We start from the raw sequence: 16,175 nt of genomic DNA on the forward strand, positions 1-16,175 counted from the left end.
ACGACCCCCACCCCCGCAGGGCCTGAAATCCTCCCCCATCCCGCTGAGCCGCTGATGGGACGAGCTTTCCCGGTTCCTCCCCTTCACAGGACACACTCGACACCACGCTTCATTCATCTTACTTAGACCCACACTGTCACATTTGGCAACCTCTGAATTAAGAGAGATCAGTAGTCCACCCGCCCTTCAACACCCGGGCTCCAGCCCCCACACGCGTCCCGGGAACATATTAAAGCCACTCGACCTTGACCGAGAACAGAGGAGTCAAACGCAGAGCTTTCTAAAGCACAGCACCAGAGCCCTGCGTCCCAGCCTGCCCTTTCCTTAATGTGCTTTTTACATTTGATTAGCGGCCTTGTAAAGGCTCAGTCTAAACACTGGGCCCGAGCTGAACATCTGTTAGTCGTGCTGGGAGAGCCTGAACTCACCCCTGTGTCCTCTCCGGTCCTCTCCGGTCCTGCAAGCATCAGACTCCGGCGGGATTAGACTTTACTCTGGGAATTGGAGTGTAATTGGATATTTTTCATTATTGTTTGTTCCACTGTCAACAAAGACATGCATTGTCTGAAAGTCTGCCAGTCAACATCTACTACTGGGAACATGATATATACACACATGAATAGTTAAAGTATTTATCTCAAATTTAATAACAAAGTATTTCATTGTGTACAGCACGATATATATAGGGCTTAGATGCAATATATGATATAACAATATGTGCATGTACTGGACAATTCTCAGAAATGCATAGCTTTTGTGATACATTTGTGTCTCCATGGCTTACTACTGATTTAAAACCCTTAAAAATATAAAATTAAAAAATATATATATATATTTTTATTAAATAACGATAATTATTATTAAATGAATCAGAATATGAACTAATCTGCATGTCTCCACATAAAAAAGATTGTCTTAAATGTGTCTTTTATTAATATTAACACATTGTGCTTTCACTGTCAGTGTAGTTTTTTTTTTAATTATGCATTTTCTGAAAAAAGATTATAGCTTAACATTTTCTGACATATTTGAGGAAGTAGCATCATAAGTTTTTTTACAACATGATTTTTCTCTAGCAAAAGAATTTATTTTTAATATTTTCAACATTTCAAAGGGAAAAAAGTATTTCTATAATTTTAATATTTTATGGGAAAAACTGTAATACGTAACAATAATTTACTCCTACAGCTTTTAGTTAGTTACTTTCAACATTTGTTAATACATTATTCAAATCAAAAGTTGTATTTGTTAACACGTTAATGCACTGTGAACTAACATGAACAAACCATGAACTATATATTTTTTTGGCTAACATTAACAAAGATTAATAAACGCTTTACAACATATATTGCTCATCAGTTCATGTTAGCTAATCCATCAATAAACGCTAACAAGTGAAACCTTTTTGTAAAGTGTTACTGGAAAAACAAATAGGCCTACAGTGCATTGACTATGACATTGATTGTGAATAAAGTGGAGTGCAATGATACAGTATTTGCCAGACAAGGCCATGATGACCTATGGACAGGATAATAACAGTATTATTATTTGACAATAGGGATTGTCAAAGTTTTTTTTTTTTTTTTTTCCGTCACCTTACTGAATTTTTCGTCAACGATACCAGGGACACCGAAGCACCGAGGAACATGAAATTTGGTGAGCATGTAGCCCCACTAGACTTCTAAGGAAAAATTTCGTTTGGTCCCCGGGGGCCACTCCCCCCCCCCGCGCTGGGCCCCCCCAAACCCCAAAAAATGCAGTTTTTCCTAAATAACTACCTGAACCGTGGCACTGAGGATGAAGAAATTTTTATGGTATGTTGGTCTACTAGACTTTTACGGAAAAATTTCGTTTGGTCCCCGGGGGCCACTTCCCCCCCGCGCTGGGGCCCCCGTAAATTTTTCGTCAACGATACCAGGGACACCGAAGCACCGGGGAACATGAAATTTGGTGGGCATGTAGCCCCACTAGACTTCTAAGGAAAAATTTCGTTTGGTCCCCGGGGGCCACTCCCCCCCCGCGCTGGGCCCCCCCAAACCCCAAAAAAGGCAGTTTTTCCTAAATAACTACCTGAACCGTGGCACCGAGGATGAAGAAATTTTTATGGTATGTTGCTCTTAAGGGCCCACATCAACCTAGCCCATAATCACTCATTTGTGATTTGCGCCCCTCCCATAAAAAATGAAAATGCAATATTATTCTGCTTTAATCGCCCCTATATTCAGTGGAGATGTTCAGAACTGCACCATATTTCATGTGTATGATTAACTTGACATCCTCTGGGGGTATCCTCTGCTAAGTTTTGTAGAATTTCATCCATGGGGGGGGTATAAAATAAATTCATTTATGTGCACATTTAGTGACTGTACACTCATCGGCCTGTAGATGGTGCTGTTGAGCGAAGGGTTGCTGGTTTAGGATGATACTGTCACACACACACATGCAGGAATACAAACAAACGCAAGCATGCACACACACTGACATCCACACGCACAGACACACACCCATACACACACATACAAATCCACATGCACAGACACACACACACACAAACACACACGTGCACACATGTACGCACACATACATACACGCACAGACACACACACACACACACACACACACACACACACAGACAGACACACACATACACAAACACACACACATACACACACACACACACACACACACAGACAGACATGCACATACTACTACTTTTTTTAGGTATATACATAAACACGCAATACAGCCAAATTACTCCACGTCATTTATTTTTGTGGAAAGCCAGTGCAGGCCTGAGCGGCGGTCATATTTTGTACCGCGATGCGGTACATCTAGTTGTTTATATATTGGCAACAACGTTTTATTTTAGAGAAAGATGTCAATGTGTAATTAAGAAAGCACACAGAAACAGTGATATTACAAGACTTTACTCAGTCAACTAACTAACTAGCCTAACTCATGTACTGTATGTCCGAGCGTCACGTGACATCAGAGCATTTGAGGCCACTCGAACACCAATATTCAGTGTTAGCGTTTGCCTATGTCAGCGAGCACGTGCGTGGAAAGTCTGAATCAACGTCTATCGGCCCAAAGAGAAAGGTTACTTACTTCATGGATCGCACACAAACACAAATACATATTCCTTCAGATTGTAATGTATTCTGGCGCTGGGCCGTGGTAGATGTGATTGGCGCGCGTGGAGAGTAACTCGTTATGACTTCTCCTTCACAGCAGCCAGGAGGACATCTCCTTTCCTTCAGGACACCGACTCTTCACTAATGGAGATGGATTACTAATTTACACAATACCTCTCGCCATAAATTATACTGTTTTGGTCCATTTTATTTAAAGTCAGTGGTGTGAATCACAACTGTGAAAATAATCTGTTCAAACCGTATATGGAAAATGATGTAGTCAGTCTGTTAAAAAGAGGGACAGACAGTCCGACTAAGGTTTCAAGAGTGTGTGGACTCAAAACCATCCTACAGTTGGATCTGTGATAAATACCGAAATGGCAGGAAATACATTTTTGTCTACTGATTCTGGGGTTGGGCTTTTTGAAAGAAGTGTCATGTTCAGTAAAGCTGCATTTATTTGATAAAAAAAAAAAACAATATTGTGAAATATTATTACAGTTTAAAATAATTTTTTTTCTATGTGAATAAATATTAAAGCGTAATTTATTCCTGTGATCAAAGCTGAATTTTCAGCATAATTACTCCAGTCTTCAGTGTCACATGATCCTTCTGAAATCATTCTAATGATGATTTGATGATCAAGAAACATTTATGATTATCATCAATGTTGAGAACAGTTGTGCAGTTTAATATTCCATATTCATTGTGCTGCTTCATATTTTTGTGGAAACTGGGATTCATTTTTATAAGGATTCTTTAATGAATTTCATTTTTGTGCAATGCAAAAGTCTTTACTGTCACTTTTTCCAGTTTAATGCATCCTTGCTCAATAAAAGTATTATTTTAATAAATATAAGCAACTCAAATAAATAGTACTGATCCCATATCTCTTAACGGTATATGTTGTCTGAAGAATTAGATTTTTACATTCACATATGACAACTCTTAGTTTACCATGTCAACAACGAGGGATAGTAAACAGCAAAAGGTCACACAATCTAAAACCCTGGCTCATCATCTTCATGGGATTTTATGAGTTCCATGGTTACCAGTGGAGAAAACAGGAGATAATTGAATGGGATTTAATGGAAAATGAAGGATAGTGGCTCAGAAACCTCAGAAACACACAACCTGCTGATGCTAATGAACGATGACGTGATTCAGTGCTATGTAAATCTCCTCTGGAGCTTTATGCATGTACAGCAATTAAAACATGTCCGTAAATGTGAAGAGGGGCCGCCGCGGCACCCCTGAGGGCTGCGTTCCTCTCGAAACACATCAGCGTGATTGGGACTGACCTGGAGGACTGCGGGTCTTCAAGTCAGCTGTCACTCGAGATGTTACACACAGAAGCTCTGCTTTATCAAGGTCATGTGCTATGAGCACAAAAACACAATGCACTTCTTATAATTATTCTCAAAATATGCAGAGCTGTCCAGAATAGGGGACACGATAATCATGTTCCTTTCTTTTTCAACAAAGGGTCAGTAAAAGGAGGTGGTTTCAGGACATAAAATGAAACAAAATATATTATTATACCAACCAAATATTACAATATATATATATATATATGTTACCGGCAAAGTGTGTAATCCGGCATTCTATAGAATACCTAGGTAATTTATAGAATTAGGTAATGTATTTTTGCCAAAAACCATCAGGCATTCTGTACAATACCGGGATTTCACACTTTGCCGGTAACATATATATATATATATATATATATATATATATATATATATATCTTTAATTTAGTCAACTCAATTTGTGTAAAAATTTAGGAAGTGAAATGAAATGATTTACTTGTCGTTCCATCATGCTGCAGAAACGCTCCATGATGATGTCACAATATTATGGAATGTTCCATATTTTAAAGACAATTTTCAAATATAATTTATCAAATAAGGACTGACATTATTTCAAGTTAAATTTAGTATCGGTGAATCTGTAACTTTAATGGATCTTTTTTATTTTTATGAATTAAATGACTCAGAGCACAGTACTAAAAGTACATTTTAATAAATTAACTTATTCATGCTCAAATCAAATACAAAAAACACAGAACCCAAAACATCAACCAGTCATGTTGAGAGTGTAAGAAGGTTTTCTAAAGGCAAGTCTAGATCAAGGATTATGAAATGTTCTTCCTGAACGTGTGTGTCTACAGCAGAAATCTCTGTGTTGGACTCTCGTGCAGAGGTCTGGCATGTGAAGGCAGAACAGAGTCAGATCCACCTGACGCAAGGAGTAAAAAAACGACCAAAAAATAAAACCAAATCACAGATTTTGAAAAATCACTGGTGTCACTTTACCTGCAGAGCCATACATATGTCATAGAAGATAAACATTCATAGCATACGCATACGCATACGGGAATCACAAACCTCTCATAGTCCAGCAGAAAGAGCAATATGAATGATGACTGAGGATTGTCGGAAGAGTTTATGTATCAAATGAGGAGATTATTACGCCTGAACAACGTCACCGTCTTCATTCACGGCTCTTCAGATAAAGTGTCTCCAAAACTGACGATATCAAACTCACAATGTTTTACAAAAACAAAACAAAAACGGCCGTTTGTAACCGAAGCGCGATCTGTCGGACTCGAGCGGCAGACGAGACGACCATCCCATAATAATGCTGAAGTAGGCCACGCCCACTGTGCGGAGCTCCGCCCCTTCAGCTTCAGCGACCCCCGACAAAAATGGGGAGGAAGACATGCAAGATACAGGAGCATCACCCATCAGACGGGGGAAGGAACGGTGAGAACTGCTCCAAAAAATACTGTAATACAAGAGTCCTTCATATTCAAGTCCAGACAAAAACACAACAGTGTCGTGGTGCGTTCACGCTAAAAGAGGATGTCTTCGTTCTTGATGAGAAGCTCCACCACCTGCCTCTGGTAGCGGATGTCGTTCAGAGCCGTCATGGCGTCCAGGTCGGGCGCCCGCATCAGAGTCGGCCCGAACACGATCCCGAGGTTCTCAGCGTTCATCAGGTTATCCTTCTCGTTCTGAGTTACCCTGCACACACACACAACATGTGAGACAACCCATCTTAAAATGCACATACTCTACCGGTCATGCAGACCCTGTTTAAATTACACCTGGTATTAAGATGTCTTTTGGTCGATCGGATCACAAGTGGACGACATTAAATACAGTGTCCACTTGTCCACTTTCGACCAGTTCCAGAGGTGGTTGAAAACACATTAGACCGGATTGCTTTCGTAGTGTAAACGCTCATGTGATCGAATGTGTTCAAACAGCCACAAAAGACCATCTGCTCTTCGTCTGCTGACATTATGAGTAACAAATATGGGAAGAACGCTAGCCAGATGGGGAAAAATGTACCAGGCACAATGTTCTCTCACCATTCCTGATTTCTAACACACACTCAAAGCGTTCCGCTGGTCTTGAGCAGAAACTAAAGCTGATGCTATTTATGTTTTTCCGTCGTCTTTATGTGCGTTCATATGTAAATTACACAAGCTTATTTTGTCCATTAGATTGAAAGATCTGAAAAATCCCATTCATTTACCCCCCCATAGACCCTCCCCTTGAAGAAATCAGGACAGAAGTGGTTGAAAGTGGACAAAAGAGACGGATTAAAACACCAGGTGTGAACGGGAATGTGTCTCCCTCGTCCACTTGTGATCCGATCCACCAAAACACATCTTAATACCTGGTGTATTGTCCAAGGACAAAAGAAACTCCTACAGATGATTGATTTCCTTTGACTTTATTATAGTTCCTCACCTTTTTAGATGTGCCATTAGATAGCGCAGTGTTTCGCAGTGAGCCGGAGGCAGCAGCTTCAGCGCTTCATGAAGAGCCTCCAGACGCTCGTCTGGGTCTGTCAGCTCTGACACAAACAAGCAAACGCGTCAAAAACCGGCAACACTATCTAGAGGCATGACAACACAACTCAACACGGGATATCAAATGTCACATTTATATGAGCCGCTGTATTATCTGTTCATTCTATTTGTGGTCTGCAATTGTTTCAATCCTGTTACCAAAAAATGTAGGGCGATTTTAAAGCGTAAAACCCTGATGTCTGCGATTACTTTCAAGGAATAGACATGAAAAGTGCATAAATAAATACAAAAATTGGTAACACTTTACAATAAGGTTCATTAGTTAACATTAGTTAATGTATTAACGAACATGAACTAACAATGTGCAATACATTTGGGTTACACTTTATTTTAAGGTGTGATTGTAACAGTGTAATTATATATTTAAGTACTGAGTAATATTAAGCAACTACACGTACTTACTATAGGGTTAGGGTTTGGTTGAGGGTTAATTGCATGTAAATATGCATAATTTACTGTTATTACTATAAAAGTACATGTAACATGTAACAAGGACACTGTAAATAAAGTGTTACCTACATTTGTTACAGCATTTTTTAATCTTTGCTAATAAAAATCCAGCTATTCATTGTTTGTTCATGTTAGTTCATTAACTAATGTCAACAAATACAACCTTTGATTTTAATAACGTATTAGTAAATGTTGAAATTAATATTAACTAAGATTAGTAAATGCTGTAGAAGTATAGTTCATTCTTAGTTCACATTAACTAATGAACCTTATTGTAAAGTGTTGCAGGTTTTGAGTATGCAGGAAAGACACATCCACTGATAGAGAGATCCGGCGTGCGACTCACTGGCGGCCTCGATGAAGCGTGGGTACGCGTCGTACGTGATGACGGGGATCGGAAGGTCCCTGAAGTACAGTTTAAGAGCACCTGTGATGATGTTGATGTCTTCATAGATGTTGACGGAGATGTCTGCTTTCTCTCCATCTGAACACATTGAACACAGACACGTTTAGCTAACGTTTCCTTATTCTGAGGTTGTGAGGATTCTTGTGCAGTGACGCTGCCAGGAATTTAGTGTTAAGATGCCACTGAAATAACAGATAATGCTTTCTATGTTAAGCTGTAATTTATTCCTGTGATCAAAGCTGAATTTTCAGCATCATTACTCCAGTCTTCAGTGTCACATGATCCTTCACAAATCATTCTAATATGATGATTTGATGCTCAAGAAACATTTGTGATTATTATCAATATTGAAAACAGATTAATATTTGTGTGATAAACCATCTTACTGTAATTCAGCTTTTTCATTAGAGAAATAAATGGCATTTTAAAATATATTCAAATATAAAATTTTAATAATATTCCACAATACCACAGTTTTACTGTATTTCTGATCAAGTGAATGCAGCTTTGGTGAGAAGAAGAGACTTTCTCCAAAAACATGAAGTATTCCAAACTTTTTTTTTTGTATTTTATTTTCATTTTAGATTAAGTTTTAGTAATTTTGTTATATGATTTTGTCATTTTTTTGTCAAATATATCTATTTAGCTTATTCAGTTTTTCGTTCTTTTAGTACTTCAACTTATTTTAAAGTCACCTTGAAATCAAAATGCATAATTTTTCTACTTTGGAGCATTGCAGTACTTATTATAAATGATTTATGCGTACACATCATTTTTTTAAATTCATGTGTCTTCATAATCTTAATCAAAATAACTTCCAATAGCAAACCACAACTATCCAATCAGTTCCCCACGGACAAAATAAAGCCCCGCCCACATGTGTTCTGGTTTGAGGAGCCGTTTCACTCGGATAAACGGCACAACAGAGAAGACTTGTACGTCTTCGTTTTTCATCTAATATTATAGTGCATTTTATTTCAGCTTTATTTCAATTAATAAAAGGGATTTTTGATATTTTTAGTTTTAGTTAAAAGTAAAAACGCTGATGGGTACTAAATAAAACAACAGGAATCACTGTACATGTAATCGCTAGAAGAATCCGAAAAGATCCTACTTGATAAACTGAAATTCCTACAGGATCTTTTTTAGTCCTAGAAATAATGCAGCGGTGGAAACCTGTAGAGATCACATTGTTTGTTTCTCTCTAACGTGATGATATTCTCTCTCACTGTCCTTGTATCATCTAAGAGTCATTATGAAACAGTAATGTTCATGGATACGAACAGATGGGCGGAAATCCTCCCACAAATGTGCCACTTTAACATCTAAGCAGCTCACCCTATTTCACATTACATAAACCCACAGCTCTAGATGCAAGACAAAGGGTGACCTAAAAAAAGCAGCGGTGAGCATGTGCGTGCCATTCGTCAGGATTACACACACAGATGTGTGTGTGGGCATGTGTGGGTCGTGACGGATCAATCCTGTACACGATCAGGCGGAACGCCACTCACCTCTGTCGAACGATAACTTCACATCTTCGATTAGGTCACTGAATCCAGAGATTCGATAGAGACCCTCAGACTTCAAACCTGAGACACAAAACGTGTGTTACAGAACACATAATGCTCCATAAATGTCCTAACATTGGCGATGGGAATAGTTAACAGAAGTGTGTGTTCAGTATGTGATCACCTCGTGACTCGATCTCTCGTATGCACATGTCCACCACCATGGGCCGTTTGGTGTTGTGAGCCTTGACCAGCGTGGTGAGGTCACAGCTGTACACCTTCTTCACGTGCTTCAGGTCCGGCTTGCAGTCGTTCGGCACCATCTTAGAGCACTGCTTATGGACGTTCAACCCGCAGTCTGAGGAACACACACATTTACTCCATTACTCCTGTCTAAACAACACAAGGTCAATAAATCAGCAAATAAAGCGATCAATCCAGCGTGCTGAAATGACTGAATAAGTGTGTGGCGTGTGCAGTTTCACGCCGATATTATTGATCCTGAAGTTGATATGCTGTAGTTAAATTAGAGCCAGAATGCTGAGCTTTCGTTCTGCTTAATTAGGGACCTCTCCTGACCCCTGATCAGTGATGTCAGCCGCTCTGATTGGCTGACGGGGATTTCAACGGTGTCACCTTGGCCGACGACAGAACATGCCAGGACTACAAATGGTGCCTTATAAAATATGCATGAGCAATTTCAGGCCCCTAACAGCTTCATAAGGCCCAAAAATAAATCTCTGAGAACCCGGAGGAGTGAAGTGTGTGTTATTCACATCAGAGGAGATAATTGAGGAGATAGTCAAGCCAAAAAAATGGAAATTCTCTCATTATTTATTCACCCTCATGTTGTTCCAAACCTTTCTTTTGTGAAAAATATTTGAAGAATGTTGGTAACCAGTCAATTTTGGTGAATATTGATTTCCACAAAATATCTTCTTTATGTTCCACAAAAGAAAGAAAGTCATGCAGTCATGAGTAAATTACGACAGAATTCAAAATGTCAATTTAAGTACAATTATAGTACCAATTAATAAACCAAGGGTTATTTATATATTTAAGTACTGAGTAATATTAATTAACTACATGTACTTACTATAGGGTTAGGGTAGGGTTAGGGTTTGGTTGAGGGTTAGTTGCATGTAATTATGCATAATGTACTGTTATTACTATGGTACATAAAGTGTTACCAAACCAAGAATAATAAAGCAAAAGTATATTTTCTCTAAAATAATGCTAATAACTACAAGAAATAGAGCCCACAAACACAAACTCAATTGTTTTACTGCAAAGATAAGGAAATGCTAAACTAAAAATCTGAATCCATCAGACACAAGCAAAATATGCAAATTGTTATAATTTACATCAAATGTGACAATTTATGCAAGAATATCTGTATGAACATTTACATAAGAATGATACAATTTACATAAGAGCCGATAAAGTATAAGTTTATATATATATATTTTTTTTGCTCGTTTCACAAATGAGCCCGAATTACAAAAATAACTCTTTTCTCAAACATTCCCTCTGTCTTCCATTGGTGGGACAAACTGATAGCTCCGCCCCCCAACTCATGCTATTGGTTGAGCCAATGTTAGGTCAGGCCGCTCAAACAAACTTCCGGGAAATTAACTTGAGAAACTTTAACATAAAAAAGATATATATACTACTACTAATAATAAAATCACATATCAGCGTTGACTTGGTTCTTTTAAACAGTAAACACGAACCAACCCTTCAACTGCACCCATGCAACCAGTGCAGACAGACTCCAGGGCTCACACGCCATATGCAAATGTAGGCAAATTAGCTGATTAATATATAATGTGGCCTCCTAAATGGGCCAGCTGCTTCAAAGCAAGCACCAGAGAGACATGGATGAAGACAGAAAAAAGAGGAAGACTGGGAAAATAGAAACAAGAAGCAGCTGAAAGAGAGAGAGAGAGCTCAGGGCAGATGAGTTCAGTGTGAGAGACACTCAAAACAACGTGACCTGGAGGAGAGAGAGAGAGAGAGAGAGAGAGAGAGAGAGAGAGAGAGAGAGAGAGAGAGAGAGAGAGAGAGAGAGAGAGAGAGAGAGAGAGAGAGAGAGAGAGAGAGAGAGAGAGAGAGAGAGAGAGAGAGAGAGAGAGAGAGAGAGAGAGAGAGAGAGAGAGAGAGAGAGAGAGAGAGAGAGAGTCCTGCAGGCGACACCAGACCTCATTTCTGCAACATGTGCAGCGCAAGTATGTCATGGAGGCTACATACAATTATAATACGAACATGGCTCGTATGGTGAGACTTTTGTTTTTGTAATCAGGCTTTCAAAAGTAAAAAAAAATTCGGATTTAGATTTATCGGCTAATATATCGGTTATCGTATCGGCCAAAAATGTTATATCAGTACATCCCTATTAAAGGATAATTCCGGTATTTAGCACTTTGAGTCTCTTTTCTGGTTTGTTTTGGATGAACTAGAGTGGTGGACGATGGGTCCTGTCTCGACTTTTTGACTGGTTCAGAATTGCCTTTGACCGCTTCAGAGTGGCTGGATACGGGCATGCACGAAAATGGCCTTAAAACAACCTTTAACGTTAGTTTTCAAAACTGTGCAACTCACCGAGTGGTTAGTGGTGTTCGTTGATGATTAAAAACAAATATATCGGCGCAATGTATGATTTCAATCCGTGTTATTTGCTATAGTGGATCTATTTTTTCAGATATCTCACAACCGCGTATAAACTTCCGCTCGATATTTGAGTCTGAAGCGCAGTAATATCAACGAGCAATGAGTCCTCCAGCAGAAATCAATGGGATTTTACAAAATGCCAAATAAAACACGACAGAAACTGTATTTCGCTACGCTACTTGTTTTGGAACATCAACGAACATCACTAACCAACTAACAAATGAGTTGCACAGTTTTGAAAACGAACGTTCAGGGTTGTTTTAAGGCCATGTTCGTGCGTGCCCGTAGCCAGCCACTCTGAAGCCGACAAAGGCGATTCTAGACGAGTCAATAAGTCGAGACAGGACCCATCGTCAGATACCTAATTATTGCTAAATACCGGAATTATCCTTTAAGGATGATGAAAAGCAAAAACCTATATTAAAATGCATGTGCCATGTTCTTAGAAATATAATCTTTGTATTCACGTTAATTTCATCACACAAAAAAAAAAAAAAAGATTTAATGACTGATGTGTACTGCACTTTTTTTTCAATAAAGGTAAAAGCAAACCATGTCATTTTCGATCATGAGCATAAAGTTACGATGTCATAAAAGTCAAATTATGTGATATTTTCTAGAAAATTTGAAAATTCTCTCTACGGCATTGTTTCCTGTTTTATGTTCTCCTGTCACATGACAACAAATGACACTGGCGATTGGTGGACAATTTTATTTAAAAAAATATTATTTTAGAACTGCTTTTTTAAGAAACCATAACAAAAATGATTATGCCAAACTACTAGTCTTTTCAGCTGTCTTTCATTATGATCAGAGTACGGTTACACTAAACAACTGAACACATGGAAGATGAAGAATTCAAGTCGTGTAAACAAGTCGGGATCATATAATCCCCAAAATATAATCTATAGCTGGCATCTGGATTCATCTTTTTTACCCTCAAAACAATGTGGCAATAGATTTTTTCTTCTTCTTTCGACTCCTGGAATTAAAATGAAGTCTAATCTAAATCCATGCAAATACACACTTAAAAATAATGTTTGTTTTTTGTGTGTGTGCAGCAAAGCCATATAGAAGAACCATTACGGGTCCCTAAAAGAAGCTTTCAGTGCACAGATCCCATTATTTCTTAGCGTGAAGAATATTTTAAAGAGTGTATATGAATTATCCGCTGACACTCATTGTAAAGACTCTGCGGCGTGTGATTAAAAACGGCCCCTTGAGCGCCTCTGTCGTCGTGAGACTTCAGCCGTGCAGAACTGTAATTATTTTAGAGAAAGAAGAGCGAGGTTTATGATAAGCGGAGGAGACAGGCGCTGATAGAGGGCACGTCTCTAATGCGTGCAGTGTGTGAGCTGAGGTCAGTGTGTGAGCCCTTGTTCATCACAAACACACCTCTGCACGACCTTTACGCCATCGGGACAGATCAACTATAACAGATTTTCAAGTGTTATTAGATTAAAAAAAGGGGGGTTATTTGAAGCCAGTATTTAAAATGCATTATACTAATTGTTTAGCATCATAGCATCACTAATATAGTTTTAGGTCATATTTTGAATTCGATTTTTTTTTGTTGAAAGATTTTAGATAAAGGTTTTAGTAATGTAGTTGTTTGCTTATAATTTTTTCCAATTTTTTTTAAAATGTTTAGTTTATTGTTTTTGTCATTTTTTTTTGTCATTTAAAGTTTTTTTTAAAAATATGTCTATATAATTTTTAGTTTTTAGTATAGTTCAGTATAGTTCTGTATACGTTTTAGTTAAAAATTGAAACTGAAATATATTTTTTTATATTTTATTTCATTTAGTATATACCGCATATACTAAATGAGGCAAAGAGTGTAGTTACATGTACATTCAACCTATTTTAAGGCATGAATAATTTTTTTCGAGGAGAAAAAAAACTTTTAAATATGTAATTGTGGTGATCAAAGATGAGTTTTAAGGGATACAGTGGTTGACTACAGGGAGACTTTAAAGTTTTAGTTAATGATAACCTTGCAAAATGCATTATAATGCATTCGCAATGTCTGAGAAAACACACAATAATCTACTGTAAATGATTCTGTTCCATCAAATTATTAGAAATTAATGCACGCCCAAGGAGAAACTGCATCATCTGCACATTCATTTTCAATAATTCAATGGACCAGAGTCAATTACTTTGCTTAAGCCACAGTTACAATATAGACATGCATTTTAATGCATTTATCTAATGGCATTTTCAGGTTTTATCATGTGAAAATGCAACTGGGGTTACAATCATTTATGAAAAATATATGCATATTATAAAGCATTCTGAACATAATGCATTAAGAACATGCATGACTTAAAGTCAGAGGTGTTATAAAGCAAATATCTTGGGCTTTATTCAGGTGTTTTCTCGTCTGTGAGAGTGTTCCAGTCTCCTGAAATTCACACACCGTGTGACCCAGTGCTGCTACGAGCGCTGAATTTCAATGTGTGCGTGTGTGTAAAGAGCTCTCAGCCCCTCTTCTCATTATAAAGACATGCCAGCTTTGTTTTCAGCCTCTGCCATGATGGCCTGGGCCGAGGGAGGTCTGTGTGTGTGTGTGTGTGTGTGTGTGTGTGTGTGTGTGTGTGTGTGTGTGTGTGTGTTCTCTATCCTCTCAAGAGGCAATGTGGCACAACATGCCCGGGCACTGGGGCTGGCAGACACCCAGCACACAGCTCCCAGTCTCACTCTCTCACACACACAAAGCAAAAGAAAGAAGAAAGCATGTCAGATCGCAACGCTGAATGCAAATCTCTACATCAAATGAGATTTCAATGCCCTAGTTTCTGGTGGCATCACAGAGAGAGAGAGAGAGAGAGAGAGAGAGAGAGAGAGAGAGAGAGAGAGAGAGAGAGAGAGAGAGAGAGACAGAGACAGAGAGAGAGAGAGAGAGAGAGAGAGAGAGAGAGAGAGAGAGAGAGAGAGAGAGAGAGAGAGAGAGAGAGAGAGAGAGAGGGTGGAGAGAGAGAGGGGTGGAGAGAGAGAGATGAGAAAACGAGGTGGATGCAAGTAGCGTAAAAAGGGTCTCAGAATAAGGGATTTTGAACACAAGATGCTTTCAAAATAGTTTCATGCATTATTCATCAAGTCAGTTCATGAAAACACATGTGTCACTCACATTATCGTATAAATAAATCATTAAAACATACACAACCGACCAACCACAATATCATTCCTTTAAAGAACAAAACTGAATTCAACAGAGATAATGTGTATGTCCCCTAATGTGTATTTAAAAACATCCTTTTTTGCACCGAAAAAACAATTAACGGACATTTTCTTTTAAAAACATGTCTGTTGTAGAAAAGAATAACATATATAAATAGTCTGCTTTCATCTTGATGCCAGTGTTCAGACTGCTTCTTGCAGATGTAGGCCAGTCTATGTTCACTCTGTCCACACGCTAATCAGCATTCATATACTCCTCATCCAGAGTGAACACACTGACCTATATGAGCTCCACACACACACACACACACACACACACACACACACACACACACACACACACACACACACACACACACAAACACACACACACACACACACACACACTCACACACATTATTTTGCTTGCTTTTAAAGTAATGCCATATATGCGTAAATATAAAAATACTTGAACGCTATATGAGTGGAAAGTACCTAAAATACTTAATGACATAAATGTAGGTATAAACCACCGCATTTGACTTCCTTTGTTTATTATGGTGTGAAAAAAGTGTGAAACTTAAGTTAATAAACTGTTTGTAACCAACAACAAAGGTCTATGAAGAGAACATGTGTAAACCACAAGCGGAGGTGAAAGTAATGACGGTTACAGTGACGAAGGGGAGAAGACGACAACAGTGTACACAACAGTTCATGGACCAAATTGAATTGCAATTCCTCAAACAGACTGAGGAGTGAAGTTCCTTTATAGTTCTTTATAGTGGAAACAGATTTAGATTATTAACTCTTTCTGCGCCATTGACGGAATTATCCGGCTCTCCGTGTTTTCACTGTTATGATACGGTAGGGGGCGCTATTACACATCTTCTGAAAGAGAACTGAATCTCCTGATCAAAACACAGGCAAAGAAGAAGCAGAAACAAATGATAAAAGTGTTG

The 16,175-nt window shown here is 38.4% G+C and overlaps 1 protein-coding gene across 1 annotated transcript in view; it reads right to left on the bottom strand.

Moving 5' to 3' along the window:
• Window positions 1-5,139: 5,139 nt before the first annotated feature.
• chn1 (chimerin 1) overlaps window positions 5,140-16,175 on the bottom strand; it is a 67,381-nt gene continuing 56,345 nt past the window's right edge. Inside the window, exons 9-13 of the mRNA XM_081368683.1 lie at window positions 9,569-9,742; window positions 9,388-9,465; window positions 7,814-7,951; window positions 6,896-7,001; window positions 5,140-6,160 (exon numbers count right to left, since the gene is read on the bottom strand). Coding sequence (XP_081224809.1) covers window positions 5,989-6,160; window positions 6,896-7,001; window positions 7,814-7,951; window positions 9,388-9,465; window positions 9,569-9,742 — 668 coding nt within the window. The 3' untranslated portion in view covers window positions 5,140-5,988. The remainder of the gene's footprint in view (window positions 6,161-6,895; window positions 7,002-7,813; window positions 7,952-9,387; window positions 9,466-9,568; window positions 9,743-16,175) is intronic.

This window comes from Scardinius erythrophthalmus (assembly GCF_964197995.2).
Source record: "Scardinius erythrophthalmus genome assembly, chromosome: 6".
NCBI lineage: Eukaryota > Metazoa > Chordata > Actinopteri > Cypriniformes > Leuciscidae > Scardinius > Scardinius erythrophthalmus.